Source organism: Apodemus sylvaticus, chromosome 1 (genome assembly GCF_947179515.1).
Source record: "Apodemus sylvaticus chromosome 1, mApoSyl1.1, whole genome shotgun sequence".
NCBI classification, from domain to species: domain Eukaryota; kingdom Metazoa; phylum Chordata; class Mammalia; order Rodentia; family Muridae; genus Apodemus; species Apodemus sylvaticus.
This window is the reverse complement of record NC_067472.1, coordinates 63,988,425-64,013,981: the sequence shown is the minus strand read 5'-3', so window position 1 is coordinate 64,013,981 and position 25,557 is coordinate 63,988,425. Positions and strand designations below refer to the sequence as shown.

At 50.0% G+C, this 25,557-nt stretch overlaps 2 protein-coding genes across 7 annotated transcripts; one reads left to right on the top strand and one right to left on the bottom strand.

Annotated features, from left to right (window-relative positions):
• Positions 1-20,133, top strand: Lrrc56 (leucine rich repeat containing 56). 6 transcript variants are annotated; one of them, XM_052195817.1, is made up of 14 exons: positions 631-1,081; positions 1,792-1,862; positions 3,100-3,287; positions 4,411-4,498; positions 5,858-5,918; positions 15,610-15,706; positions 15,783-15,983; positions 16,472-16,501; positions 16,577-16,655; positions 17,090-17,251; positions 17,328-17,392; positions 17,629-17,765; positions 17,953-18,092; positions 19,469-20,133. In XM_052195817.1, exons 3-14 carry the CDS (start codon positions 3,111-3,113, stop codon positions 19,813-19,815), a joined length of 1,584 nt encoding a protein of 527 aa, XP_052051777.1. In that variant the 5' UTR covers positions 631-1,081; positions 1,792-1,862; positions 3,100-3,110; the 3' UTR covers positions 19,816-20,133. The 6 variants fall into 6 exon arrangements, with proteins under 6 accessions (XP_052051760.1, XP_052051769.1, XP_052051794.1 ...); XM_052195800.1 differs by lacking the exon at positions 631-1,081 and adding an exon at positions 1-488 and having other exon boundaries at positions 16,472-16,655; XM_052195809.1 differs by lacking the exon at positions 631-1,081 and adding an exon at positions 504-598 and having other exon boundaries at positions 16,472-16,655.
• On the bottom strand, positions 20,081-25,344 carry Lmntd2 (lamin tail domain containing 2). The gene is made up of 15 exons (XM_052195779.1): positions 24,909-25,344; positions 24,351-24,412; positions 23,768-23,971; positions 23,529-23,681; positions 23,094-23,181; positions 22,824-22,979; positions 22,507-22,578; positions 22,317-22,405; positions 21,869-22,140; positions 21,559-21,649; positions 21,254-21,443; positions 21,051-21,170; positions 20,770-20,966; positions 20,363-20,609; positions 20,081-20,288 (listed from the first exon to the last, which is right to left on the bottom strand). Exons 3-15 carry the CDS (start codon positions 23,950-23,952, stop codon positions 20,157-20,159), a joined length of 1,992 nt encoding a protein of 663 aa, XP_052051739.1. The 5' UTR covers positions 23,953-23,971; positions 24,351-24,412; positions 24,909-25,344; the 3' UTR covers positions 20,081-20,156.
• Between the last annotated feature and the right edge of the window lie 213 nt (positions 25,345-25,557).

Sequence of the window (25,557 nt, the reverse complement as noted above, 5' to 3'; positions counted from 1 at the left end):
CGGGGCTTCCTGGAGCAGCCCGGAGGGCTGTGTCGGAACTTGGGTGCTGCACTCAACAGTGATGTCTAGTTCCTAGGTGCAGAAGAGAGAGACGGAGACGGTGCTTACGAGCCTGAGATTCCTCCGGAGAGAAACTGGTGCACGCTCGGGTTGCGTCGAGGGCCTGCCACGGAGACTCCACCCTGCAGCCTCACCAAAGGCCCAAAGGCCCACGAGCGGAAAGGTGATTCCGACCGGGTCTTGGCGTCGGAGACAGTCAGCGCCGCGGACGCGAAATACCAGAGGAAGACAGAGTTCGCCGGAACCCCTAGCTCCCTGTTCTCGTAGACCGAGGTGGAGTGAAGGCTCCATCCTGGGGCAGCGTCGGCCCATCACACCGTGCTCCTCGTGCTTTGGAGAAGACCCCCTACCTCTCTCAAACTCGAGGTCCCAACACTGCAGCAGCTCATACTGAGTCCACTTGAAGAACGATCCCGAAAGTCAGAAAAGTTGGTATTGGGGCGAAATGAAGTGTTCCACCCACTCAAGCAAGTAGGGTACATCTGTGTCAGACGCAAATGACATGTTTTCAACACTTTTTGACATTTCAAAGAAACGAGTAAGCACGTCCTCAGAAAACCGACAGGGCTTTTACTCAGGTGGTGCAGACCTGGGGTTGCACGCTCACCCCGGTCGCCGCCCGGGGTGCGAGCTCGGCTTGTTCTATTCATCTAGCCGGCAGATAACCGAGAGCTGGCCAGAAGCCTCTCACGGGCGGCTCTCTGAACCACTCTGAGTGTCTTCACTGCGTCCAGCCGTCCGGCTTGTCTCTCTTACTCTAGGGAGTATTTCCACCGGATCTGCCGCGTGTCCCGGCAACCGTTGCTAGGGGGCGGGGCTCATCTTGCTGCAGCCCTGGATGCCCGCGGCTCACGAATATTTGGGTATTCAAATGAGCCCCGCCCCCGTTGCCATGGCGCCAGGTCCACAACCCCACCGCGGTGATAAAAATAAAAAAAGCCCTCACTTGAGATAGCGACCGCCGCGGTGGAGGGGCCTAGGGCTGCACCCCAAGTTTTGGGCACCCTGGCCCACCCCTCAGGTGAGAGCCTGGCACCGCCTCTCCATGTCCTTTGTGCTAGGGGGAACCTGGGCCGAGGAGTGCGGCCCATGTCTTGTGGGACAAGGCATACAGGGCAGAGTAAGCAATAACTCATAAAGTGCAGTGGAAGGGGCTCACTCTTACTAGAGAAATGTATCTGGGAAAGACAGGAAGTACAGGAGTTAGGGGTCAGCCAAACCTGGATAGAGGCCACAGAGGATAACCAAGAAGAAAGGATACTTAATGTTCTGAACAGAGTTCTTACTCTAGCTATTGTCTCTTGAGTATAAAATCTGGAGCCAAACACAGACCTCTGTATCTTTAACGAAAAACAGTTTATGAGCTTCCTACCAAAGGTGTAGAGGCACCTGAAAAAAAACTCTAAAAGTATGGGAAGGAGTGCAGGAGAGGCGGGCCCACATAAGATGATTGACAAGAACATTCCTGGGATCCCCTTTAGGGGTAGAAGTAGGATTTGGATCCTGTCTTTATTTGCATTGGGTGACCTAGAGGGACCCTGGCTGAATCCTCACTAAACGAGCTTCATCCTCCATTAGAAAGGTCACAGGAGGTTCAGGATCCACAGCCCTCCACCTAACAACTCCCCCATTTTTGTACCTGCTTGCTTCTGGGTACTGTGACCTTGGCCAGCTCAGGTGCCACAGAGCACAGTGACCTAACCAGGAAGCTAATCTAATTCTCTTTTACAGGTGTTATATGTAGACACATGTGGCCCCCTTGCCCGGATGTTTGACCTACAGCAGGAGCCAGCTACCTTCAGGTATTTAGTCAGAGGAATGTGCGGTTGGAGGTACTGTCTGCTATCTTGATCCTAAACCTAGACTCAAGAGACCATTAATGAAGGCAAATCCACAGCCCTGGTCTGGGACAGCCCAGGGAACTGTCAGTAACCACTTGCTGCTGGTTACTACATACTGGTTCAGTATCCCTAGCCTCACAGCCTTTAAAAAAAATCTTTGTCTTAGGAGCATGTGCCTGTGTGTGTGTGTGTGTGTGTGTGTAGCACATAGTACAAGCCAGAAAAGGGCATTGATCCCTTGGTTACAGGCAGTTGTGAGCTACCCAACATGGATGCTAGGAATCACACATAGGTCCTCTGTAAAAGGAGCAAGTGCTCTGAGCCCCCAGCCAGCTTTCCAGCCCCAACTCACAGCCTTTGTGAGGCCCCAGACGGCAAAGCTTGGAGCCAGCACTCATTGTGTGGACACTGTGGGACACAAATATAGAACAGAGGCCAAGGAGACACTCCAACCACAGCAAACTGATTGCTTTATAATCGTGAAGACCTGAGCTTGATCCCCATAATTATCACACAAAATGGCAGGCATAGGAGTGGGAGCTTCTAATCCCAGCACTGTGGAGACAAAGCTTGGCCTACCTGGTAAATCTCAGGCCAGTGAAAGCTACCTTATCTCAAAAGGAGAAGATGGTACCCAAAGTTGTTCTCTGACTTACACACACACACACACACACACACACACATGCACGTGCACACACACATACACAATAACACATACACATACAAATTGTAAAATGGATGAATACATCTTTTTTTAAAAAAATACAGAAGCAAAGGGATGGTAGCAGCCAACCCCCCAAATAAATAAATAAATAATTGGCTGGGTGGTGGTGGCGCACGCCTTTAATCCCGAGCACTTGGGAGGCAGAGGCAGCCGGATTTCTGAGTTGAAGGCCAGCCTGGTCTACAGAGTGAATTTCAGGACAGCCAGGGCTATACAGAGAAGCCCTATCTCAAAAAAACCCAAAAATAAAAATAAATAAAAATAAATAAAAAAAAATTGAGCTGAAACTAGGGCAGGGGATGTGTGCTATGCAGTTGTCTAGACCATTGACATTGCCGGGGCCCTCAGGCCAGGCCAGAGCAGGCTGGGAAACGGGAAGCTGATAGAGAAGAGAGTTGATCTAGTGGCTTCGTGGGCAATTGCTGTGAACTGGGATCTTGTAAAGAAGACTTGGCTCTCTGCTTCTCTTAACAGGTTGGACGTGGATGGACCCAGCCTGGGAGGGATCCCAGGGGTCTCGACCAGGCACAGCTAGTATCCGGGTACGGGAGCTGAGCTGGCAGGGCCTAAACAACCCCCACCCACAAAACAAGAGACTGGGCAGCCATGGGGATATCCACAGGGAGCGGCGGGTGGAGGAGCACCTGTCCCCTGCTCGACTGGTAAGTGACTGAGGCAGAGGCTCTGCCAGGGGTCTGCAGGAAGTGGCATCCTGGTACCCTTTCTGCTGATATCTAGCTTTCCCTCCACTAGGTACCCCCTGCCTTTCTACCCTTAGAGTCCCTGCCAGCAACCCCAAGTGACAGACACAATCATCCCCAGGCATTGAAATCACAGATGGCACTGTTGGCCGAGGCCTGTGCTCAAGTCGACAAGAAGTCCTTTACTTGAGCTAATATTGCAACAGGGAGGACAAAGAGGTGGCATAGTGGGACATTGGAAGGACAGCTGTCATGGTCCATGGCCCCTTACCAAGGCTAGAGTTCCTCTGTCTCCTCTCAACCTGCCTGAGGCAGGGTGTATCCTTGGTACACTGACTACACTGGCAGCAGGTAAAGACTTTCCTCCAAATCTAGTGTGAGAGCCCATTGTTGTACCCAGCCCTGAGTCCTAAGGTCCTATAGAGTCCACCTGGGTGACTCTGATGCTCTTGGTACTTAAGAGTTTGCAACGTACTCATAGTTGGCTACCATGAAGGAGAGAATCTTGATGGATGGTATCACCCAGGACCTCCTCAGAATAACTGGCTAGCCTGCTAGGCCAGAACCTGCATGTACCCCTCAAGGTATCCACTGATGCCATAGCAGTGTGGCCCAGGGTCCTAAGAGACCACAGCAGCATGTCACACACAAGAATGTTTTGTGTCGTCCGTCTGCAAGAACAGACAGGGCCGTGGGCCCCCATGCCTTGACTCAGCATGAGTGTTTTTGTGTGTCCTCTGGTCCAGGTATGCTGTGGCTGGATGCCGCTCAGCAGGCCTCTGGACTCCAGCTGCATTGTTGGGTCTGTTCTGAAGGTCTCATCTGGAGACCGGCACCCCCAGGGCAGGCCCTTCCCTGGCAGCACTCCTTCCCTGGTAGTTAAACAGTTACAGTCTCTACTCACATCATGCCCACCAGCCAAACTCTTATGGAAAGCCCAACTGGGATGAGTCAGGGAGCACCTCCACCTGCTCCAGTAGGGTGCTCCAGGGGAGCACCTCCACCTGCTCCAGTAGGCACCTTTACAGAGTCCTCAGCCGAGAGCGTGGAGAGAACCCGGAGTGACACCTGATGATTTCTGCAGCAGGCCCTGGCCCAGGTAGATGACCTCCAACTGGTGAGGGTGCTGGAGATGTGTGTGGACACCCGTAAGAACAGCCTGGGGAACTTCGGTGAGAGCGCTGGTCACACCCATGCCCCTGTGACTATCACAGCTAGACCTTTCAATGAGCCAATTGTTATTTCCTGGTTGTAAATGAAAAGCTAGCAAACACCTTGGGCAGCATGTCTCTTTCCTTAAGATTGGACCTTAGAACAAAGATACACACTCAGCTTAGAAGCTTTAGCCTGGGGTGGATATTCTGAAATGACTTCTCAGAGGGACCACACCAAACACCGGTACCATTATGGCAAAACAGCACAGGTACTATGCTCCCATGCAAAGTACTCCAAGAGCTTATTTGTAAATGATTTGGAATTTGTAGATACAGTGTACAAATGTTATATTGATCCCTCATGTACCCTTTCCCTAGAATCCCCTTCTGCAATTTCCACAGAGCTCTTAACATTTGCTCTCTCTCCCTCACAGTTTTGCCTGAGTGTGTACATGTGCGCGTGCAAACACACACACACACACACACATACCTGAAAACCATGTTTTTTTAATCCCTTTGAGATACAGTTCCTCTTATTCATGAATGCTTTAGTGCCCACTTCCTACAGAGAACATTATCTTAAGTACTCTCAGTATAAAGATCCAAGTCTGAAAAGAATACTGACAGAGTGCTCTTATCTATGTCAGTCACGGACCTTGTTCAGATTTCACCAAAACCATCCCAACAGGAAAGATTCTTGCTGTTCAGGATGCTTGTGCATTTCGTTTGCTTTTCTCTGATTACAAGTGAAGTTAAACACTCCCCACCATGGTTAGCTTGGTTTTCAGGTTTGCATATAAGTGCTTGACAGCTCCTGTAGGATCTCTGCACCTGTGAGATCAGGGGCCTCTGCTCATCTTTGGAGCCTTATCGGCCACCCTACAGCCCTCTTCATCTTCCAGGGATCCTGTCTCAGAGGGCCAGGGTCTCACCCTCAGAAGCTCTGAAATGGGAGCCTTCTGGGGCTTTAGGCTGTGCAGGACACTTGTTACCCATTTGCTGCATAGTGAAAGATCTGTCTCGGGGTGCGGGGTACTTCAGGCCCTGGGACTCAGTGAGGGGAGATGTTCAAGGTTCACCTCACCCATGCCAGCCTGGCTCCACTTCAAGCCAAGTCCTTGCCAGTGCCTGTGCCTTCTGCACCATTTTACCTATGCTAGCCTATAGCATGCAGTCCTACAAGGTGAGGGAGAGAAGGTTCAGAATACCTTCAGAGGACCCACAGATTCCGTCCCACTACGAGCCAGAAGAGGCCTGGGCCTGTGAACAGCCCCTCAGATGCTGATGCCTCTTGGGAGTATAGGGAACAGAAGACACTGCAAAGAGATGGGCAGGGTTGTTGGGGCCAAGCCAACCTCTTCTTCCTGTGCTCCACAGGATTGCACCTCCCTAACCTGATCCAACTGAAGCTGAACCACAGCTGCCTGGGCTCCCTCAGGTGAGAGCCTGGTCTAGGCAAACAAGGGCTGGGCCGGAACTCAGCTATGGCGGGCTCCCTGCCCCTAGTCTCAAGACTCTGCTCTACCCTCTTGACCTTTGAGGGTGAAGGCTAAATGGTTTTAGAGGCATTGCTCAGGTGTGGGCTCTGTGGAAGGGGGAGGGAGACTCTGGGGTAAGACCCTTTATGGGTGGGCCCCAGGTACCCTTCCTTCCAAGTATCTTGGTGTCCCTGGCTCCTATTCCTAGCACCCTACAGTGAGGTAAGTACCTCTTTATCACCATCAGAGGGAGGCACCTGCCACTTGTGAGTGACAGGAAAACCAAAGCTGGGCTCTTGTTCGGGGTGGTCATCCAAGGTCCTGTGGCTGGTAGGCCAAGTGTGTTCCCTGACCTCCAGAAAAGTGAGGGGCTTCTGGCAGACAGCCCCAAACCAGCCTAGACTTAGAGCTTCCCTTACCTCATTGCAACCCAGGCATTAACTATCCCCTAAGGCCAGGAGATGGAGGGAAGTGACTGGTATCCCTAGGAGAAAGAGAAGGTAGGAGCTGCCTCCAAGCTGATCCTCCACTTGAGGCTAGATACAGCAGAACATATATCTCCTGAACAGTGATTGAAATAGTAAAAAAGCTTAGTGTTCTCAGAGTTCTCAAGAACTAGCTTAAAGCATTGCATTCAAAATGCTAGGCCACCTTGTGGTTCTGTCTGTCAGGACTAGAAAGAACAAAGCCAAGAGTACCAACAGACCAAGAGTACCAACAGACTAGTAGTTTGAACAAAGGTGCTTGTGAAGATGCTGCTGGCCCAAGCCTAGAAATGTAAGGAGGGAAATTCCAGTCAAAAGTCTAGAAAGAGGCTGGGATATAGCTCAGTTGGTAGAGTGCTTGTCATTCATACATGAGCTGCTGGAGTCAATCCACAGCAGTGCAGCACACACACACACACACACACACACCACTCTGGCTCTCTCCTCTTGCTCTCATTTTCTCTCATGTTTTTAACTATCTGAATTGGAGTCCAAGTGTAGCATCTGGTTGTTTCTAGTTGATCTCCTTACAAGGCTATTTAACAAATAAAGCATTAAACAGAATTCGACAAAACAGTGAAACTGAGTAAATGCCAGCAAAGATAAGAGAGCAGAGACCTCTGCATCATGGAGCCACAGGGTGCTGGAGTCCAGAAGCCCTGTCAAGAGAAGACACGGGCTGGGGTTCCATGGCATTCTAGCAGATGGCTCTTCCTCCAGATTCTCAGAGAAGTTTTCTAGGTCTTCGTGAACAAATTATATCAAAGAACAATATAGGTCTATAGAAAGAAAGCACCTAAAATAAAATGAAGGCCGCCAGGTATGGTGACAAACCTTTCATCCCAGTACTCAGGAAGCTGAGGCAGGGTCATCTCTGTAAGCTCAAGGCCAACATGGTCTACAAAGTGAACTCCAGGCCACCCAGGGCTGTACCGTGAGACCCTGGCTCTGAAAACAGAGGATGGAAACCATGACACAGAGGCAAAGGTGGTGCACAGCTAAGAACAAGCGAAGCTGGGAGTCATGGTGTGGGCCTGGGATCTCACGCTGAGTATTCACGTTGAAGGTTAGTTTCAGCTCCATAGTGAGTTCAAGGCCAGCCTGGAACACATGTGACCTTATCTCAAAACAACAAAAAAGAAACATAACAAAATAATTCTAAAGGAAATATAGTCAGATTGCAAATGTTTTGAAAGCACCCTCAGCAATTTGATCACAGCAAAGAAAAGCATAGTGAGATTTTTGCTTTCTTTCAGTTATCCAAGCCTGCACCCAAGCTGACTGGTGTTTACCAACCTATAATGACTGAAAATGAACAGCTTTGTAACAGGAAACTGATTGAATAACAGCATCCCCTAAAGTGCTATTTTAACTTAGATGACTACAAAGATGAATATTAAAATCTCAGGTAGTGTTATAAGGGCTAGGAAATAATTTTAATGTGGCGGCTGTCGTCTCACTTGTAGCTGAGATAATTTAGCCCCTGAAAATAGCTGCCAACATGCATGCAAATGTTCTAAATACATGGGCTGGAACTGACACAGAATGACCTCATGCTGTCAGATCTGGGACAAGCATCTTTTGCTCAGCGCCACCATGTGTGAAACCCACTTACACTCTGATGTGCCACAGATAATTTGTTAAAATAAATTTGGATGGTCAGGCAGTGGTAGTGCATGCCTTTAATCCCAGCACTCGGGAGGCAGAGATAGGCAGGTCAGTGAGTTTGAGGCCAGCCTGGTCTACAGAGATAATTTTAGGATAGCCAAGACTGCAGAGAGAAACTCTTATCTCAAAAAAAAAAAAAAAAAAAAACAAAAAAAAAAACAAAAAAAAAACAAAAAAAAACAAAACAAAACAAAAAAAAACAACAACAAAAAAAAACCAACCAAACCAAACCAAACAAAATTGCACCTTTTTATATGCCTTCATTGCTTATCATTCTCTCTCTGCAAAGAGATGCTAGGGCTCAATCCCTGTACCATGTGCTGATTTGGGGGATGGATCATCTTGTTAATTCCTAGGAATTATCTTTTATGTTCTGGTGCAAAGTTGTCTGCAAAGCAATGTCATTCCCAGTGAACTCCAGTCTGGTCTGTCATATGAGGGCCATGTGCATACGCAAGCTCTGGATCTTAGCTGGCCTCCTCCAACCTCAGGACTGGGTCACCGATGTACGGCAGTCTTCAGTGTACACCCCACACTGCACACACCACTGCTAGCCTTACTCCAGGTGACCTTGACGGTCCCGAGTCATTGTGGCTCTAGTTGGTTGGGATGAGGTCATCTTGGAACAAGGTAGGCCCTATCAATGAAATAGGAAGAAGTAAACACTCATAATCACAATGTGCCATGGGAAGATAAGTTGGAGGTTGGCAGTCATGCTGTGAAACCAAGACTTCAAACATGACCTGTGAGGTACCTTCATCTACAAAGGAAGAATAGGCAATGTCCTCAGAACACTTTGCCACCCCCATCCCCCCACCCTCCCCACCCCCCAGTAAGAACTGTATCTGGCATAGTTTCTTCCACCAACTATTATCTAGGAGATGGGAATTATAGTCCTAGTGGACCAACTAGCTCCACCACCTGTGAGGTATAGTGGTTCACACCAGCAATCTCAATATGTAGGAGGCAGAAGAAGGGACATTGTGATGAGGTTTTTTTGTGGCCAGACTGGGCTACAAAGTGACTTCTGGCCCAGCTTGTAGAAGAACGTGATGCTATTAGAAAAGTTGAAAGAGCTGGGCAATGGTGGCGCACGCCTGTAATCCCAGCACTCTGGGAGGCAGAAGCAGGCAGATTTCTGAGTTCAAGGCCAGCCTGGTCTACCGAGTGAGTTCCAGGACAGAGTATACAGAGAAACCCTGTCTCAAAAAAACCAAATCAAAAAAGAAAAGAAAAGAAAAGAAAAATAAAGAAAAGAAAAGTTGAAAGAAATGATAGGAAAGAGGAAAGAAGGAAACAAATAGCAAACAAAGGGGGTTTTGTTGTTGTTTTTGTTTGTTTTGAGACATCATTTCTCTGTGTAGCTATGGTTATCCTGGAAATTGTTCTGTAGATCAGACTGGCCTTGATTAGCTAGCAAAGCTTTTAATAATTGGCAGAAATTGCTGGTCAGTAGTGGCGCACACCTTTAATCCCAGAACATAAGAGGCAGAGTCAGGCAAATCTCTTGAGTTCTGGGCTGGAGAGATGGCTAGGTGGTTAAGAGTACTGATTGCTCTTCCAAAGATCTTGAGTCCAAATCCCAGCAACCATATGGTGGCTCACCACCATCCATAATGAGATCTAAATTAAATGTAGCTGTCTTCTGGAGTGTCCGAAGACAGCTACAGTGTACTCACATATAATAAATAAGTAAATCTTTAAAAAAAAAATCTCTTGAATTCTAGGACACCCTTGTCTACAGAATGTGTTCCAGGACAGCCAGTCCGAAACAGAAAAAAAAACTGTCTTGAAAAATCAAAATAACAACAACAACAAATGACAGAAACTGGGCTGAAGATACAGTTGAGTCAGTCGAGTGTTTTGCTAATATGTACAAGGCTCTGGTTAGATCCCCAGCACTGCACACACCAAGCTTGGTAGTCCATGCCTGTCACACCAGAGCTTGAGAGTTCATGCTCAGCTACATGTGGAATGTGAGGCCAGCCTGGGGTACATGATGCTCTGCCTGCCTACTCTCCGGGGTTAAAGAAAAAATCTGCGAAGAACCACTGTTGTTCTTCCTGAGCAGGTCATGTCTTTTTGTGTATCTGAACTCCAGTTCACACGTCACGTTAGTTCAGCATTACACCATCAGCACACCATAGCAGACTTGCCTTCTGATTGCTAGCCCTCTTGCTATTTTTTCTTGCTTTATACTTACTTGTTAGGGCCTGGTAGGCAGAACCTCTTTAAAGAGCAGGGATGATGGTAGCAGGCCCCCTGAGCTTATTCCTGGTTTTGACTGGCATGTGTCCATTGTCTCCGTCAAGGATGATGGGACTGACATTTCTCCCTCAGTCTTACTATTGTTGTGCTCTCCCTTAATTAATTTTTTTTTAATTTTTTATTTTATTTATATGAGTACAGCATAGCTAGCAGACACACCAGAAGAGGGCACCAGATCTCATTACAGATGGTTGTGAGCCACCATGTGGTTGCTGGGAATTGAACTCAGGACCTCTAGAAGAGCAGTCAGTGCTCTTAGCCTCTGAGCCACCTCTCCAGCCCTCCCTTAATGAATTTTAATGGTGGTAAGTCACCCTTGCACCCCAATGTCAATACTGCTGGATCATATTTTCATTTTTCATTATTTATATACTTAGGAGTATTTTGTCTGTATGTGTGTCTGTGTGCCAAGTGTATTCCTGGTACATGCGTAGAGCAGAAGAGGTCTTTGAGTTCCCTGACACTGAGGCTACAGATGGGTGTGAGCTACCATGTGGGTGTTGGGACCTCACATCCTCTAAAAGAATAGCCAGTGCTCTTAATCCATGAGCTCTCTCTCAAGCCCTGGCCTCCAACTTTGATCTTCCTGCACCTGCCTAAATAAACATCCCAGGTTTAGGCATGTGGTACCACAGGCTAGCCTTGAACTTAGTTTAACCTAGGCTATACTTAGACTCAATATGGTTTGTTTTTTTTTTTTTTCCTCATATTGAGTACTAATATATGGCTCAATCCCCAGTTTTATAATATACTTTTAAACATGGCCCAACCAGAAGAATACTACTCTCAAATCAGTGTTTTTTGTTCCTCATGGTGGTGGTGTAGTGGTAGGGGCAGGGTGTGTGTATATGCACATGTATCTGCAGGTGCCACTGCCTATGTATATGTGTGGAGGCCAGAGGTCAACATTGTCTCCCACTATCACTTTTTTTATTATTATTTTATTTATTTATTTATTTATTTATTTATTTATTTATTTATTTGGTTTTCTGAGACAGGGTTTCTCTGTGTAGCCCTGGCTGTCCTGGAACTCACTCTGTAGATCAGGCTGGCCTCAAACTCAGAAATCCCCCTGACTCTGCCTCCCAAGTGCTGGGATTAAAGGCGTGTGCCACCATCGCCCGACTCCACTATCACTTTTAAAGATCTATTTCATGTATATGAGTATACTGTCTCTCTTCAGACACACCAGAAGAGGGCATCAAATCCCATTACAGATGGTTGTGAGCCACTATGTGGTTGCTGGGAATTGACCTCAGGACCTCTGGAAGAGCAGCCAGGGCTCTTAACTGACTGAGTCATCTCTCCAGCCCTGCCACATTATTTTTTAAGACAGGGTCTCTCATTAAGCCCAAAGCTTGATGTTTCTTTCTTTCTTTTTAAAAAGGATTTATTTATTTGTTGTGAGTACACTGTTGCTGTGTTTAGACACTCCAGAAAGGAGAGTCAGATCTCACTACAGACGGTTGTGAGCCACACGTGGTTCCTGGGATTTGAACTCAGGACCTCTGGAAGAGCAGTCAGTGCTCTTAACCGCTGAACCATCTCTCCAGCCCCGGCTCACCCTTCTCTTGACCTCATCCTTCCCTCTTGGCTTTGTTATTGTTTCTTTTCCTTGAGCTGAGGGCTTACCTGAGCGCTAATCCTCCAGCTTTTTTCTATTTTCAAACAGTCTCAGGTAACCCAGGTTGACCTAAAACTTACTATATAGCCAATGCTGGCCTCAAATTCTTTTTTTAAAATTTATTTATTTATTACATGTGAGTACACTATAGCTGTCTTCAGACACACTAGAAGAGGGCATCAGATCCCATTACAGATGGTTTTGAGCCACCATGTAGTGCTGGGATTTGAACTCAGGACCTTTGGAAGAACAGTCAGTGCTCTTAACTGCTGAGCCATCTCTCCAGCCCCTTCAAATTCTTTTTTATTATTTTATTTATCGTTATTTATGGTTATGACCATTTTGCCTGCATGAATGTCAGTGCACCATATGCATGCCTGGTGCTCTCAGAGGCCAGAAGAGGGTGTCAGTTCCCCGGGAACTGGAATTTTGGATAGTCATGAGCTGCCATGTTGAGGCTGGAAATTGAACTCTGATCCACTAGAGGCACAGCCAGCGCTCCTAAGCACCGAGCCATTATCTATCTCTCCAACACCTGGTCTTGAATTCTTCATCTTCCTGTCTCTGTTTCTACATCTCAAGTGCTGAGAATCAGGTGTGAATCACAGTTCCTGGGTTGGTTTTTTCTTTTTGTTTTTTGTTGTTGTTGTTTTGTTTTGTTTTTTGCTTTGTGAGATGGTTTCTCTGGGTATACTAATTCTTTCTCTCTGTAAATCAGCTATCCTTGAGAGACCTACCTATGTCTGCCAGAATGCTGGGATTAAAGGCATGAGTCACCATACCCTGCTTATTTTATTTAAAATAATTGGGGGGGGGGGGGCTGGGTCTCACTAAGTTGCCCAGGCTAGCCTTGAACTGAGATCATGCTGTTGTCTCTTTCAGCTTCCTGAACTGCATGCAATACAGGTACACCACCATACCAGGCTATTTTAACTTTTTTAAAAAAAGATTTATTTATTATGTGTAAGTACACTGTAGCTGTCTTCAGACACTCCAGAAGAGGGCATCAGATCTCATTATGGATGGTTGTGAGCCACCACGTGGTTGCTGGGATTTGAACTCAGGACCTTTGGAAGAACAGTTGGTGCTCTCAACCACTGAACCATCTCTCCAACCCCTATTTTAACTTTTTAAAAATCTAGACTTTTCTTTGTGTGTGTTACAAGACTCTATAAATAGTATGCCATCAACTCTAAGAATTTCACAGTTTTCCTATTATTACAAGGTATGGCAAAATCTAATTATTTCCTAACACTTACTCCTCTACAACAACAAGAATCCATCTTTAGCTGGATAGCCCACCAAAAGCAATGGAAGTTGCCTGACTCCTTGAAGCTCAGCCCAGTCATGGAACTCTTTTTCTGAGCTCCAGGTTGTAGGAAGTGGGTAAGCTCTGAAAAGGAATGGACAAAAACAACTAATCTGCCTCAGCTCCACGCAACTGAAGGTGCCCCTCAGGAAACCAACGTGAGCTTCAAGACCAGTGTGATAAAACCAAAGCTAACTGTCCGTGACAGAGTTTAAAAGATAGACAGTGCAGTAGTTAGGAACACTTGCTGCTCTCCCAGAGGACCTGAATTTGGTTCCCAGCAGTCATGTCAGGTAGCTAACAACCATCTTTAACTCCAGCTCCAGGTAGAGGTCTAATACTCTTCTGGCCTGCCAGGATATCTTCACACACAAGGCATACACACTCAGTCACACATACACACAAGGCACACACACTCAGTCACACATACACACAAGGCACACACACTCAGTCACACACACACATAAGTAAAAATAAATCTTGTTTAAAGGATCACAAAGGAAAGACAGAACCAGTTCCAACAAGTTGTCTTCTAATCTCTGCATAGATGCCATGGTGTCATATACACGAGTAGACACACACACACACACACACACACACACACACAGGACAGAGAGAGACAGAGAAAGAAAGAAAGAGGAGTGTGGGGGAGACAGACAGATAGCCAGTGTGGTAGGTGATACACTCCTGTATTAAGAGAGAGACAGAGGGGCTCAGTGGTTAAGAGCATTGTTGTTCTTTCAGAAGTCCTGAGTTCAATTCCCAGCAACCACATGGTGGCTCACAACCATCTGTAATGAGATCTGATGCCCTCTTCTGGTGTGTCTCAATTCTATCCAAAGGACTAATTAAATAGTCATTTGATTGTTGGTGTGGTGGTACACACCTGTGCTAGTAGACTGAAAACAGGAAAATGCCTCAAGTTCCTGACCAGCCTGGGCTACAGACTGAGAACATCTTGAAAAGGGGGGGGGGGGCCTTGGGGGTTGGAGAGATGATTTGGCAGTTAAAAGCACACACTGCTCTTCAGAGGACCTAGATTCAGTTCCTGTACCTACATCAAGTAGCTTGCTACCACCTGCTACTCTAACCCCAAGGGATCTGATATCCTCTTTTGCCCTCCATGAGCACCCACACAAATGTGTACACACACACACACACACATTTTAGGCAGAAAATGGTGATTTAAGGCAAGTGACTGAGTAAATGCTGACTGAGTAAATCTTTACATTTGAAGGGCAAAGACTAAAAGCAAATGTACAGCAACAGCAGAACACACGCCCCAGGTGGGCTACATGGATGAGTCCTTACCAAAGGATTTAGGGCCATGAGAAACAGAAGTAGTTCATGAAGCCTGAGCTCAGGGGGCAGTTGTACTCCCAGACAAAGGGCAAGCAGTTCAGGATTACAGGAAGAGCATCACAGCAGAGAGCAAGGGTGGATCCTTAGACACAGAATCTGTGTACATTTCAGGAAAAAGAGGCCAGCATGGGAGGGAAAGTCACAGGTAACAGGTAGAGCTGGGCCAAGGCAGCAGCTTGGAGGCAGTTCCTCAGGGTCAGTCTGCTATGTCTCAGGCTGGCCCCCTGACCTTTCTAACAAGTTGTGGGTACTGAGAACCCAGCATGTTTGGGAAGGGGCCTCAATACTCCAGGGACCTCCATGTCCGCAAACATAAGCTCCCTGGGAACATTTTAACTCTGCCCCTGATGCTACAGCAGGGAGAATGGGGATCAGGGATCTCTGGAGCCCATCAGCCGGAAGCTACCACAAGCAAGTCACAGCCATCCTGCTCCACAGGCAGCCAGAGTGCTAGCTAGCACAGCATTGGCTTCTGTTGGCTAAAGAAAACCCCATGACAGCACTGACCACTTACAGTAGTTACTTTTTATTGTTGCTGTTGTGGCTAAATACCTGGCAAGAAGCAACTTAAAGGAAGAGAGGTTTATTTGGTTCATGATTTAGGGGCTGCACCATCAAGGCAGGGAAGGCATGGCAGCAGGAGCAGCTCATACAGGTAGAAGTGGAAGCTTGCTCACATCTGAGCAGATTAAAAAGCAGAAAACGGAGCGCCAGCAATCAGCTGGCTCCCTCCCTTCCCTCATTTTATTTCCTTCAGGATCCCTGCCCATGAGGAGATGCCACCCACATTCAGGGTGGCTCTTCTCTCCTCAGTTAACCCTTTCTGGAAATACCTTCACAGACACATGCTCCCAATGTGTCCTCTAAGCGAGTCTAACTCCAGTCAAGTTGACATTGAAGATTAACCATCACACCACTCTGCCTGCCTTCTACAGAGACCTGGGCACTTCTCTGAGCCACCTGCAGGTGCTATGGCTGGCTCGATGTGGCCTGACTGACTTGGATGGCATTGGCTCCTTCTTGGCACTGAAGGTAAGTCTGTAGCACTTGGGGACAAGGAATGGAGATCAGGTCAGACCCCAGCTGAAGTTCCCCATGTGGTCCCCAGGAACTTTATGTCTCCTACAACAACATCTCGGACCTGAGCCCACTGTGCCTGCTCGAGCAGCTGGAGGTGCTGGACCTTGAGGGTAACAATGTGGAGGACCTGGGGCAGATGCGGTACCTACAGCTGTGTCCACGCTTGGCCACGCTCACACTGGAGGGGAATCTGGTGTGCTTGAAGCCAGACCCTGGCCCTTCCAACAAGGTGTGTGTGCTCAACACCCAGTCAGCATATATTTGGGAGGGGCCCCCACAGAATGGGGACCTCTAGGCCCTCATCTACCTCCTGGCTTGTTCTCTGTGAGCTCTATCTCTTCTCTTGCCTATTTTGAAATATCAGGCATATGCAAGCTCCTTTACAGCAGGTGAATCCACATGCACCCCACGAAGGCCACACATGCTCCAAGCTCACTCTCCACTTCAATAGCTGCTGCTGGGTGTGACCCATGATCAGCTCCACATGCTAGAGGGCTTCCTTGAACCTTGGCTGAGGGCTTTAGGAGTGAGGGTACACATTCTAAGACGATGAAGCCCAGTCCCTGCAGGCCTCAGGCTCTAGTAGGGTGAGGCAGTATCACTACCCTGTCTCCTTTGTCCTGCACCATAGCAATCTGGAAGAGGGAGTCCCAAGAAACAGTTGACCTATGGGGCCCACTAGACTCAGGTCTACTGCCCCCCACTCTCTCCCTATAGGCACCCCAAGACTACAACTACAGAGCAGAGGTAACGAAGCTGATCCCCCAGCTCCATATCCTAGATGAGGTACCCACCACATGTACCAACTTGCCTGCTCCCCAGAAGCTGAGCCAGGACTGGCTGATGGTGAAGGAGGCCATCAAGGAAGGCAGCGTGCTCGACATCCTCCTCCCTCGGCTGGGTAGGCCAGACACTTACTGCAGATGTCAGTACTGTGTCCCAACCCCTGACTCCACAAGAGACTTCTACCAGCCCTCCAGGAAGACAGGCCTCTACCCATACCCCAAGAGGACAGGCTTCCTTGAACCCCAGGAAAAAAGACCTCCACTAGTTCCCCAGGCCTTTCAGAGATGGGTGACTGCACTTTATTCTCTTTCTCAGCCTTATCTCCCTAGGTCAAGATATTCCCATGAGCAGCAACAGCTGGCTTCCCCTATCCTATGTTGAGGGAGAGGAGGGTCTGAGGCTGTGGATCTTTCTGGAAGGAAAAGGAACTATTACTGGCCAGCCCTGGGTCACACAGTTTCTTGAATGACAGGGTTATGCTCTGTGGTCTGAGTTTGAAGCATGCTGGCTTGCATGAGCCCAGTCATCTCTGGTTCTAACCCTGGACAGATTGTCCCCATGGAGCCACCCTTCGGAAACTTGACCCATCCTTGCCTGTGCCGGAGACCCAGCCTTGGGCCTTGTCCCTGCTGGTCCCTGGGGGCGCCTTGCCTGAAGCTCTGCTTTCTGAGAACCCAGCCACAGACGACCATGCCAGCAACCTCACCCATGGTAACTGAACCTATATGTCCCAGAGCTGACCCTGCAGTACCTTGACCCCAAACCACAGTCATACCCTCTTCTTCAGGTCCTGGTCAAGTTCTCTGTGGGAACCCCACCAAAGGCCTTCGGGAACGCAGAAACCAGTACCAGGTATGTCTTTCCTACACTTCAAAGTAGGCAAGGATTATAGCCCTCCTTCCCAAAGTAGACCATCATCTATTGCCCTCACCCCACAATACACCGTCACCTGGAGTCCTTCTCCTGAATTAGACCACCACCCAGAGCTTCCCCTACCACATATCAGTGTCCAGGACTCCTGGCATGCCCATGCTCTGGCCCTCCCATTCCAGGGTCAGGGTCCCCATACCAGCCCTTTCCCTCCCTAGGAATGGGCACCCCTGGAACAGCTGCCCCCACATAGGCCAGATCTGGCCATCAGACCCTCCACCCCAAGGCCTGACCCTGCAGAAAGCTGTGACCTGGCCATGACTGGGCTTCGGCCCTGGAGGGAGCCTGGCCTGCGGTTGGTGCCCCTCCCCCTGCTGGCCCTACCACCTTTCATCCTGCCTGCTGTGGGGGGCATCTGGGATGGAAGCTTTCATGGCTGAGCAGCCCCAGGAGCCACAGGCCAGTGATCCATCCCAGTGGGATGGTCATTTGGGTCTGGGTCTGAGACACATGGTTGCAGCTCTCTCTTTCCCCCACCTCAGTCCTCTTCTCCAAAGACAGCAGGAGTTCCAGCAGGAAAGACCTGCTCAGGTCCAAGCCCAGGACCCACAGAAGGCTCCTGTAGAACAGGAAGACCAAACTGGATCCAAGACTTCCCTAACCCCACCACGCCTGGTCTCAGGTACTATCCTGGTGCCTAAGAGTAACCTAGTCCCTCACATGGGTATGACTGTCCCCACCTCCGAGTAGCCTAACATAGTTCAGCCTCTTCCTTTGCCAGGCTCTGGGAGGAGCTGCATGAGACAATCCTCTTAGCAAAGTAGGGATGACTGGGTTTCAAAATCTAGAGAGGGTTTCATCCCAACCCCTCTTCTATACCAGGACACTTCAAGGGCATCTAGACTAATAAACAAGAGGGGGGTGCATACAGGACAAGTCCAGAGGCAAGCATCTGTTAAGAGCCTCATGGTGGGCAGGGTTATCTAGAAACAGTCAACAATTCTCAGGAGAAACTGGTAGGAATCCAGGGGTAGGAAAGTGCCTAACAGAACCACCAGGAGGCCAAGGCAGAGAAGGTTAGGAACAGCCAATGGCTTCAACCTAGCCAGGACTGACCTGGGTTGGCATAAAGATACAAAATTAAGCCAGGCAGAACCCTTTCCAAGGGAACCAGAGTGACTGCAGATGAGGAGATCCCCCACCCAGCAAGCCTTAGGCACACTGTAAACATGGACAAAAAGAGAAGTACAAAGGTTGTCAATGACCATCTCTGAAGGACCAAACAACCACACTTTTGTGCCTCTGTAGACTACCTGGTGCTTGGGGCAGTGGGCAAGAAGAGGGCCTTGAGAGGATCAACAGCTGGCCACCCAGTGGACAAGAACTGCACAGGTTACAGGACAGTAGGAAGGTGACCAGCAGAAGGGTTGACTGCAATAGTGCCTGGATCTCCTGCTACAGATGTTAGGCCTAAAAGGCACTGGGTGACCCTAGTCACCTAGTCACACTATTACAGAAACTTAAGAACTAGGTCCTCAGAGATGAACACATACTCAAGGATGAAGTTCAGATGACCCTGAGTCAAAGCCCAGGCCTCATGGCACTTTGTTGACCTTGCCCTCCTAATGCTACAACATAATTCCTCACATTTGGTGACCACCAACCGTAACATTATTTTCATTACAACTCCATAGCTGTAATTAGCTACTGTTATGAATCATAATATAAATATCCGATATGCAGGATATTTGGTATGCAACCTCTGTGAAGGTCAAACCATAGGTTGAGAATCACTGCCCTAGAACCAGCCACAGGACTGAAGCCATATTTTCTCTGGGAAGCAGATGAGGCAGGCAAAGGGAGGTAGCCTAGTGGGGAAGGTACTGCCCACCTGTAGGTACCACAACGGACTTTGAAACCCTTTCTACCTGTGGTTGCACTGTCCCTAGCCTGCCACCATCTCCACGCTGCAAGGTTATGGATGGGTACCAACTAATACTACCCCCATCTTGTCTGACAGGTCCTCTCTGACATACTGTTTTCTCCCTTGCTTTCTAGAACTTTCCAGGACATCAGGCTTTCACTTGATCCCTTCTCCCCCAAAGTACCCAATGCCACCTGAGTCAGGCATCAGCTCCTTGGGGAGATCTGCAGACCTGCCCTTCAGAGGACGTAGGCTTAGAGTCCTGGGCAGCTTGGGGCCTAGCCTGGGTGAGGGGTCTGTCCTTGGAGAGAGGTTGGCTGCAGTGACTGCCTTGAGAGCCCTGGAGGTGTCCTCAGGCCCCAGCCATCGAGCCCAGGGATGTTCAGACCCAAAGCCAGCACTCGGTCCAGCAGCTTGCCCTCCAGGGCTCCACTGCCTTCATCATCTGAACCCTATTCCTCCAGCCCATTCTCTCCCTTAGTGTAACCCTCCCTTGCTGGCATCTCTTGGCCTAGATGGGCCCACAGTGAAGTCAATGGAGTTGGGGCTGAACTCTTTAGATATCCCAGGACTCGGGGTCATCTATATGGCCCAAATTCTGAGCCTGCTTATTCTAGGGTTCAAAATGGTATAACCATCCTGGGAAGATTTGCAGGTTTCCTTATGTGGGGCAGTTCCTTTCTCTTGGGACACCATATACCCTCTGTAAAAGCCAAGTGAATCATTTTCAACTCTCAGGTATGCAGAAATGTGCTTTACTTTGTAAGCAATGGTTGGTTCAATAAATTATGAAGCTGGCACTGCCTGCCTGGCCTGGCTGACCTACAACCGCCGACACAGTTCCTCAGTGATGGGAGGGTAGCAGAGGAAGCGGAAGCCATATCTGCTCTCAGCTGTGCTCTGTACTGACAGGGCCACCATGGGGCAACTCAGGTCCACGCTTTTCCGGCATACCTGCAGAAAACACTAGGGCCTAAGAGCTGTGTGGACTGGCAGACCAGAGGGTCTTGGGCCCGCGTCACACTCACCTGGACCTTGCGCTCCTGCCTACCCAGTGAGTCCTCAAGACACACTCTCGAGGGACACTCTGGGATCACAGGCAGGAGCTCTGATGTCTCAGTCTTCATACCTTCCTGCTGGGCAAGAACTTCCCCAGGGGGAAGAAGCTTTCGGGTGTTTAGGAGTGGCAAGATATCCCGGGTCTCTGTGGGGCGAAGAGGTCGTGAGGCCCTCAGTCCGTTATTGCTGGAGTGCCTGTGCTGTCGAACACCTGGCCTGGAGATATGGGAAAGACCTGAGGAGTATCCTAGTCAATTCCAGGCAAAGGTGGGAAGAACACAAGATAGCATGAGCCAAGGTAGTAGTCCTTTCCAAGGCGACGCCTAGGGGAAAAGGGGACAGGTTTTGGAAAGCAGAATCAGAAGCTTGTGCCTACCCTGGCTTCTTGCGCCTGGCCCCAGCATTCTTTGCCCGACCCTTCTGTGGTGATGCAGGTCGACACGGCTGTTCACCAGGGTCAACATTGGGCTCAGACTCTGAGAGTGGGAAGCGGTCAATGGACCAGTCAGTGTTGTCGGTGAAGATCTTTGAGCCCTGAGTCACGCAGGGTGCAGTTTGATGCTCGCTGAGGACCTACAAGACCACCAGGCCATGTCATTAACTCTAGCCGGGTGAGGCCAACTGTCTGCTCGACCCTTGGCTGGGGTCAGCACTGACCTGACCATGGGGGTTGACTAGCACCGTCACACAGCCGCGGCTAGATTGGAATTGGAAGGGGTCCTGGCCAGAGGACACTGGCAGCTGCTTCTTGGCCCTGCTGGTTCCTTCGCCCCATACCTAGGGAAAGGCCAGGCACTAAGTGAGGGACAGTGCGGGCCGGGACAGGCAATGTGGGCTAGCAGGCAGCAGGGCTGGCTCACCGTGATGTGGTGCTGCGGGGCAAGCAGAGTACCAGGTGGGAAGCGGTACATGCACACAGGGAAGTCCCTCACAAACTGCTGCAGAACAAAGCCACCCAGGTCAATTGTCTCTGCCTGGGACTGGTTGATGATGCGAATGAACTTCTCTCGGTGGCTGACTGCAGCGATCTTCAAGCAGCAGCCAAGCGGGCTGGAGCCAGAAAGGGATGCTGAGTAGGGAAAAGGGGATCCATCCACCCAGTAAGCCACCCCTCATACAGTCCTTCCCACATTTCCTGGTGTGCTCACGGCTGGGCAGCCCTCACTTCAACTGGGGTCTTGTATATGGGTGGTGAAGGTCTGTATAGGACTCCAAAACAGTCTTGCTACACGAGGGTGAGCGGCTTTTATGGAGATCTAGAAAAAGAAGTCCTTTATGGGGGCGAAGAACATGAGAAAGAGTCCAGTGAGATGTTCCCTGGAAGACCAGACCAGGGGTCTGCATAATAGGGAAACAGCGCTGGGTTCAGATCCTGGGCAGAAGCAGCTGGACCCTGGGGGCTAAAGACATGGCTAGGACTCTGGGCAGAGATGAGAGGCTGCTGAAGAGTGAAAGGGAGATGCACCCAACTCCACCTTCTGTGTATCCGTTGATGCTCCTAGTGCATTCCTGCATCTTCTCAGAAGAAGCTAGATTTGTTCCCTGGGGTAGGTGGCCAGTTGTCGTCTTTGCTCCAGAATGCAGAACCATCTGGCAGCTGCTGGTGTCAGACACGGTACTTTCCGAGCTACTGGTGTCTACCAAAGGCAAGGTGCCCCACTCCAGGATCTTGGCAGGCTTCTCTGTGTGCTTGATGGTGCCCTCTGAGTCCAAGGCATCCATCTCAGAGGTCAGGGGTTGGGACATCCTGGGACCATGATGTGTTCACTGCCGCATTGGCTCCTAGAACCAGGTCCCATGCTCCCAACCGCAGCCAGCCTCCCCAAGGCAATGAGAACCCTGGTTTGTGTTCTAGAAATTCCGGAGTCAAGCCAAGTCCTCCCTTCCCCTGACCCCTGGGGACTCCCTGACCAATGAAGTTACTTTTGATCCGAATGTAAACTCAAGCTGGAGAAGAGGTTGGGATATCGCTGGGCAATGCTGTTCCAATCTACATCCTCCAACCGGAAACCCTGGCAGGAAATAAGCGGTTTGTGGCTCTCCCACTTTGTAGGGCTTCCGAGGCCTTATCATACATACATGCGGAATGCCTCCTGTGGCAAGCCGTGCTCACCTCCCCAGCAGTGGAAACCTCAGCATACTCAGTACAGTCACTGGGGTCTCTTAGAACCTCTGCAGTGACCACCTGTAAGAAGGAACCACAGACTAGCTGGCAGGGAGCTTAAGAGAGGTCATCCTTCCCCCACAGGGCCTCTCACTTCTGACCTTAACAGCACTGTGTGTGCACTAAATGAGGATTGCTCCTTGTGGCTGCATCCCAGGCAGGCCGGGAGCCCCAGCAAAGACACCTGTCTATGGAAGCATGCTGACTGCTCCAGGAGTGTTGGGGAGGGGTGCCTGAGAGATATTAGGTCAGGAGCACAAACTCACCTCCACACTGCCAGTCTGAGACCTCAGCATGCGTCCCACCCAAGAGGAACGGGCCAGCTGCAGAAGGCATGATTTTTGAAAAGACTGAAGCTCAGCCTCCAGCTGCTGCATTGCACAGATGTTCTGCTGCAGTTTCTCCTCCAACTGCTGTTTCTCCTGATGAAGAATTCACGCCATGAGAGAGGCCTCCAGCAGCCGCACCTTTCAGACCAACCCTAGGTGGGTAGCTTCTGCCTGCTACCCACCCTGTTCCCCGATCACACCCCTCACCTGCTGAGCTTGTTCCTTCTGTTCCTTCAGCTCCGTGGTAAGTTTCTGGACCTGGTTGCGCAGGAATTTGTCTTGTCTTTTGGAGTTCCTGGTAGGAGGGGCAATCTTAGCAGTCTGGGTCAAGCAAGGGTTCCCGAGAGAAGGTTAGTAGTGAAGGAGGCCCCACAGCCACCAGACCCTGAAGGCACATATTATAACAGGCCAGTGTGGATTAAACCCTAACAGGTCTGGGCAGGGGTCCTCATGCTAGGGGGTAGGGTGACATTTCCAGCACACTAACTTATTCAAGAGTACGGTAGAGTGTCAAGTCAGGCAAGGAGTAAAGTTAGAGGATGTCAGGTAGAAGAGAGCACAGTGGTGGAGGTTGGGATCAGAAAGAAATCAGGAGCTACAGCAGGGTAGGACCTGGGCTGGGCTGAGGGTTCCACCACTGACCGCTCAGAGGGAATCCCTGCCACCTCCTGCAGGATGTAGTAGTATCGGGCATTCTGGCCATTCTGAACAGCCCACCGAAGTGCCTGGATCTCTAGTTCTCTCTGTTCCCATAACAGCCTCAGGGTACGTGGGTCCAGGGTTTCAGGGGCTAACCTGCAATTCCAGATCCCTGTGGTTTGATCAGGCTGGCCCTCTGACTGTCCCAGCCCAGGAGGCTGCCCCACCCCCTGCCTCCTTACTGCTGCTTGACGGAGCAGCCCATCGGTGTGGATGTGTAGAGCTTAGTACTCTGAGAACAGGAAGGAGCCACTCTGTCCACAGGTGAGCCAACTGGAGACCCTAAGTCACTGCTGTCTGGCTGTACACCTGCTGGAGCTGGGGATACCTGCTTGTCTTCAGACTCGTGGAAAGACTTAGGGGCCATGCTTGATGTTGGTCAGGAGCTGGGAAGAAAGGAAGGATGGAAGGAAGTAGAATAGAAGTCTACCCTGTGTCCCAGCTGTGGGACCTCATGGGACTCTTGTGTATGCTACAAAGGCCCAGTTAGCACTTGCCAGTCTTTCTGAGGAGGCCTACATGTGACTACTCAATAGGACATAGGACTGTTGCTCATAGGGTGTCCTCATCTCTGTGTTTCAGGCTAGGACAGCAGGTCACTTCCTGGGCAGCATATCCCCAGTATATACATATATTCCCTACTGTCCCCTCTTTCCCCCCTTCAACTTCAGCCCAGAGCTAAGATCAGAGGTGCTAACCTTTTGCCTGAAACTCTTATTCATGCCCCACACTACCACCAGCCCAGGAACTCACCCCCACACTCACCTGAGGCCTAAACCCACAGAAGGCCTGGGGAAGGAAGCATTCTATACTGTTGCCATGGATTTCTGTACGGGGGGGGGGGGGGGAGGGTGTCTGTTACCAGAAGCCTCCAGGGAGACACAACCCAGGGCCATGAGTGCATTCTGTGCCAACATGGTTTGAATCTGTAAGCTAGATTATACTACCACACCCAGCTAAGCTAAGGCAGCCCAGGGAACATACAGATCCCTGGAACCTGTCCCTAGCCAGTGGTGATAGGCTGGTACTGGCAAACAGTGGTGTCCTATGAATAAATTGAACAGTGTGTGTGTGTGTGTGTGTGTGTGTGTGTGTGAGAGAGAGAGAGAGAGAGAGAGAGAGAGAGAGAGAGAGAGAGAGAGCCCATAGGTGTCTTGAGTATGTAAAAGGTCCTAGAGAGGTGAGCTGATTAGGGGCAGTCAAGGGTGGTGATAAGAACCTGGAACGGCTGTGCTAACTCTAGCCAACAAGTGACTCTAAGTAAGTCTGATAGCCATCTACCTAACCCTCAGAAGCCTTATCTTCCGGTGTCTATCTCCATACCTCTGGGCGCTCTCCAATGGTGGTTCCACTAGCGAACCCAGAAGGACATTGCTTCTGCCTCAGAAAGGGAGGCCCCGCAGGATCCTTCTACCTTGTCTCTTCCACAGCCTCAAACTTCCATCTGCTTCCTTATGGCCACAGGAGCTTGGGAACCCCTCCCACAGCTTTGTGACTGGGGCAGAGCACATGGAGCTGGTCTGCCTTGATTTAGCCCACCAAGACGGCAGGGAAGATGTAGAAGCAGACGCCGCTTCAGGGAGGGAAGAGGCCATCGGGGGAGGGGAGAGGATGGAGCTTCAAACAAAGACCCCAGGGTCTTTGTCCCAGTCAGCCTCAGGGACCATCCCCTCCCCCACGAGGGTGCAGGGCCCACTAGACCGGTTGGCTCCTAAACTCCCTCCGGTAGCAGCGGGGGATGGAACGGGGTGGGGGTGGGGGTGGGGGCGGGGGCGGGGGCGTTCATGGCCTTTCTTCCTGGTGTCCTCAGCCACCGATTCCTAAGGGAGCAGGGCTAAAGAAGCCTAGCCTACAGGGCTGGTGAAGGGAGGGCGGTTGTTGAGCTCGGGTGCTCTTCAGGGTTGCAGGAGTCCAGTCAGGAGCCCTCTCTGTGGGCGGAGACCAGCACACTGAACGCCTGCTGAGGAAGTCT